General features: G+C 45.8%; 1 protein-coding gene across 1 annotated transcript; it reads right to left on the bottom strand.

Annotated features, from left to right (window-relative positions):
* Window positions 1-3,154: 3,154 nt before the first annotated feature.
* Window positions 3,155-4,638, bottom strand: LOC147968025 (F-box protein At3g17710-like). Its single transcript, XM_087522614.1, has one exon. The coding sequence runs from the start codon at window positions 4,362-4,364 to the stop codon at window positions 3,192-3,194; it is 1,173 nt and encodes a 390-aa protein (XP_087378740.1). The 5' UTR covers window positions 4,365-4,638; the 3' UTR covers window positions 3,155-3,191.
* Between the last annotated feature and the right edge of the window lie 520 nt (window positions 4,639-5,158).

Genomic DNA, 5,158 nt, shown 5'->3' with positions numbered 1-5,158 from the left:
GGACGTCAATCGTATTTGCAATCTTGCCACCAAGAATGCCTTGTTACACATGAAACCTGTCGGAGGTCCTGGAAGAGTTTGACATTACTCACTGCTGAAGCAGATCTTCAAGACAATGGCTTCACAGAAAGATTCAAGTTTGACTCCACTCCTCCAAGGAATGCTCACTTGCGTCGAACTCCCTCACTTGAAGACTCTGACTACTCTTCCTCAGCTGCAACGGTGAATGCCAGAGTCATAGATGATCAAGATGATGCCACCTCACCACCTCCAACTTCAGCGCGTGTCGACACTGCACCAAGTTCTTCTGCACCACCGGACCTCAACGACGACCCTGCTGCTTCGCCTACTCCTCATGGGAACGAGTAGATGCTCTATGTCTTCAAACCTTTTTGGTCATTACTGACAAAAGGGGGAGAAGCATATGAGTTGATAGTCTTCAAGTGGGTCCATATGGGTGGTTCCTATACTTTTGCTACATTTGCCAAGTGCTTACAACTCTCGCTTTTGATACATTTGGTTCGTTTTTGAGTTGTAACACTTAAACTTGATGGTCGTTTGCTACCTTTTCGACACTATGTGATGCGATGATAAATTCCGCATGTGTGACGATGAACTCCGCACGAAGTCATTTTGCAGACGTCCATTCTTCATTATGCATGTCATTATCTTCGATATTCCCTTTCATGCATGATGAATTGTCTTCATAAGTAGAAGAGGAGCTCCGCAAGTACAACCTGCCATGTGCATTTGCATTCAAAAGCAAAATACGTATATGCACATCTTCAGGGGGAGCCTTCCTGCTACTTACGAAGACAATACTTAAATCCTTTACAATTTCACATACTTTTATCCCCGTTGAAAACTTCAACCAGTTTGTCATCAATCACCAAAAAGGGGGAGATTGTAAGTGCATCTAGTGCCACCCCTAGTTGGTTTTGGAGTATTGACGACAAACCTGGTTGAGGGACTAATGTGTTTGTGAGAATTGTAGGATAACACAGGTAGTAGTCCCTCATTGATTCGGTTTTCCTACCGGAGATGACCCCTAAAAATGTATGAAGACATTGAAGACAAAGATGGTATGTGAAGATATTCACATTGAAGACTATGACAAGAGAAGACATTGAGTGAAGACTATGGAGCGCGAAGACTTAGTTGTTTCGTTGTTTCCTTTTCTTCTTTGTTGAGTCATAGGAACCACCGTACTGTTAAGTGGTGTCCCAGTGAACCAGTCAGAATGACTGAAGTGATGCTTAACCAAAATCCCATGTCTTCGAGAGAAGACAATGAGAGCAAATCTTATCCAGAGTTGGATAAGTCAGCTTTGCTTGTAGCCCAAGTAAAGTTGCCGTGTGTGTTTGAAATCTGACCGTTGTAACACGTGTCAGTTCCTTAGTGACCCAGGGTCATTTCGGACAAATCGGGTCGGGTTGCCTAGTGGCTATAAATAGCCCACCCCTACACCATAAATTGGTTGGCTGCTCAGAGTTAGTGCATGGCTTTTCTCGTTTGAGAGCAACCCACCTCGAAGCCTTTGAGAGAGAAATCCTTGCGAGGACAAAGCCCTAAACACCCAGAGCCAAAGAGTGTTAGGCATCACTGAAGTTTTCCTGTCTGTGTGATCTGAAGACTTATTACACTTGAGGACTGTGAATCCTCCAGCTGGTTAGGCGTCGCGTTCTGAGCATCCAAGAGTCATTGTGGATCGCCGGTGAACGAAGTCTGTGAAGGTTTGGAAGTCTACCTTGAAGACTTACCAGAGTGATTGGGCGAGGACTAGGTGTCCTTTAGCTCAAGGGGAATAAGGTGAAGACACGGTCTTCTGAGTTAAATCTCAGCCTCCCTAACCAGACGTACTGTTGCCACAGCAACTGGAACTGGTCCAACAAATCATTGTCTTCAACGAGCAACTGGTTCTATCCTTCACATCTCTTTATTACAGTTGGTCCTTGTGAAGTCATTGCCTGTTTGCATTATCTTTTTGTCTTCACTGTGTGACTGCTTGTTCTAATTGGCTTCATACTATCTTCCATCCTGATCCATACTGCCTAGCTGCTATATATTAGTCTTTGTGCTTTCACTTCATTGAATACTTGACTATGGCTTGCCTAGTGTAGCCTACCTTCCGCTGCACGGTAATAGGTTTATTTCTATCGTTTGTCTTCGAAACTTCCATGTTTTGAAGACTTTCATAAAAATCGCATATTCACCCCCCCTCTAGTCGATCACTAGCACTTTCAAGAATCAACATTTGATGCCATGCCATTTGAATCCCCATTTGGTGATGCTTGCAATTGAGAAGAAGCCACATTGACCGGTAGAAGATGCTTCACCTCCACAAGTGTCTAGTGTTAGTACCTCCCATTGCAACTCCACAAGTGCATAATGCGAGTTGTCTAACACTCATATCCCCCCTGTCTCATAATATAGTGTGCATTGATTTTTGTGATAGTCAAGAACATATAATATATGAAAAAACATGTAACATATGAAATGTAGATATATTCCCGCTCAAACGTTGCCCAACAACAAACTAAGGGCATTGTAGGATGGTTGATAAGACGGTCTTTTTTTTGTGCAATGCATGTCATTTTGCTAGAGAAGACAAAAACATGTTATACAATAGATTAATTCTTTGTGTTATCTCTAACGTAAATGTTTGCATGTTCATAAGATAATGGGAAGATTACTAAACTAAAAGATATGTAACATCTACTCCCTTCGTCCGGAAATACTTGTCATCAAAATGGATAAAAGAGGATGCATCTAGATGTATTTTAGTTCTAGATACATCTCTTTCTATCCATTTTAATGACAAGTATTTTCGGACGGAGGGAGTAGATGACATCTTGACAATAGAGAGAATTGTCTTTGTCTTCCTTAGTAAGAGAGACAAACACTTTTTCCTATTTCTCTCTGTTCCAACCTAGTGATTATATATCCTATTTGACATTGCTAAGATAGCACTCTTGCACGTGCCCTAATAGTTTTATTCATGTTCTTGCTTTAGTATAGCCCAATAACAGCAAGCAAGTACATCACCATATGATCAGCTGACCAACAAACAAAATAACAACTTAATTTGTTCTTATATATACATATCCAATTGAACCGTAAGCACATAAAAACATTACAACAAGAAGGTATCAAATGTAACCGAAATCACTCTCAGCAAAAATATAATTGCATTATTGTTGCTTGTGCAATATAGGCAACAAGGCAGTATAAAAATTTGTGTAAGGATAGAAAATCTTCCTACACATGTAGTTTCTTTTAGAAATTTTCCTGATTTGCGTCGGCTCAATCTGGACCGTGAAGTCACCAATCATCGTAGACAGAACAATCACGCTTGTGTCCTCATTACACCCCACCATGAGCACCCTTTCGTGACCACTACACATTCTCCATGGGAAGAGCAACTCCAGCGGAATGGTTTTCTGCAGTAGCTCCCAACTAGCAACACCGTCATAGCTCAATTTCCTCTCCCACAATTGAATGCTCAGCTTCTGCTTCGACAAAACGGCGAGTCTAAGGCTACCGTCCTCTGCCCGCAGGAGTTGAAGAGACCAATAGTCGGTATAGCTGATCCAAACTTCCGCGGGCGCCTCGATCGCACGAACGGCCTCCCTTTCAAAATCAAACTCGAGGATGACGCACCCAAGCAACCAGCAGAGTGTGTTCCCTACCAGGATGCTGGGTTTTACCAAACAAATGTTATCTCTAGTGGTCGTCGAGACAATGTCTCCCCATCGACGAGACTCCGATTCGTAGAGGCAAGCGGATGCATGCCCGCGTCCGACGGAGATCAGGGCCACTTTGAGTGGGCTCGAGAGGCAATCGCCGTGCACGTGCCCGTCTTCGGGGTCGGCGCAGAGCACGGCGGCGTGCCGGTACCTCTTGCCGTTGTCGTCGTCGTCGAGCCCCCGTGGAAAAGCCACGCCGCGTTGTTGGTCGGTGAGGGGATCCCACACGACGATCTCGCGCCGTGACTCGTTGATCAGGACGGCGAGGCCGTGGCGGCAGTCCACGAAGTTCCACTCCTCGCGGGGGCTGTGGCGCCATGGCAGCGGGAATCGCGCGGCGGGGATGCGGTCGGGCTGGTCGAGGACGGGGGTGGAGGCGTGGTTCCTGCTGTAGTTTCCCCCGGCGAAAAAGCCGAGCAGCGGCGGGTTCCGGTGGTGTCTACGGAAGCGGTCGAGGAACTCGGGGTCAGAGAGGATGCTGCGCCAGTGTTTGCAGACCAGGGAGAGGCGAGGGAGCAATGATGGCTGCGGAGGGAGGCGGAGAAAGATTTCCTGGAGAAGGTCTTCGACGTCCAGCCGGGGCACGGGCGCCCGCGAGGAACGGCGCCGGCGGCTCATCGGTCGGATCTACGGCTGGACCGTACGTGGTAGGGCGTTAGGCTCCGAGAATATATGCCCTCCGTTAGAAAAGGTGTAGTACTAGTACGTTTCGGTTGTTGATGCCTGGATTCTCAGGTTTTTTTTTTGACCACATTTTGTTTTTGACCGCAACCCGGATTCTCAAGTTTCCTGGACGAAGAAGCCACAGTTTATGACCGTTGGTTCTCAAAAAAAGAAAAACAGTTTATGACCGTGGATGAAGGATGCTCAAACAAAACCGAGGTTCATTTGAGACCGCTAATCGTGTAACAATATGTAATGATGATGGGAACATGTACTCAAGATTGCTTTAGGCTGCCGGATGCTACTTGGAATATGATTCACAGAGACCCAGCTTTGCTGACTTATTTGGGGACCCATTTTCCACAAACAAAACCGAGGGAGACGCGCTTAGCTTCGGTGATTAGAGCATCTACTACCGTATTGGGCAAATCCAATCCTTCAAACGCCCACGGATGCGTCCGTGCGCGTCCGCGGGCACTAACCGGGCATGCCTCATATTTCGTCGTTCACACTCGCGTCCCTCGTATTCCAAGTCTCAAAAGCATGCAATTCATGCAATGCTATGTAAAACACATGATCATAGCTTAGTTCATTGGATTAGCCGGACAAAAGAAACATGGTTCATCGGAGATCAACGGCGGACAGTGCAAATCCATAATATAAACATAGATAAAATATAAATAGAACAAGGAAGAGCGAAGGAAATCATCATTTCCTCGCCGGCCCCTTCTGGTTGTCGGCGCGACTGT

The sequence above is a fragment of the Triticum urartu genome, chromosome 5A (genome assembly GCF_056163025.1).
Source record: "Triticum urartu cultivar PI428250 chromosome 5A, HENAU_Tu73, whole genome shotgun sequence".
Taxonomy (NCBI): Eukaryota; Viridiplantae; Streptophyta; class Magnoliopsida; order Poales; family Poaceae; genus Triticum; species Triticum urartu.
The sequence above is the reverse complement of the archived record's forward strand: the minus strand, read 5'-3'. Positions and strand labels throughout refer to the sequence as shown.

What these genes read in the sequence shown, in the direction of transcription:
- LOC147968025 (XM_087522614.1), bottom strand. Translation starts at nt 4,364, where the DNA reads ATGAGCCGCCGGCGCCGTTCCTCGCGGGCGCCCGTGCCCCGGCTGGAC.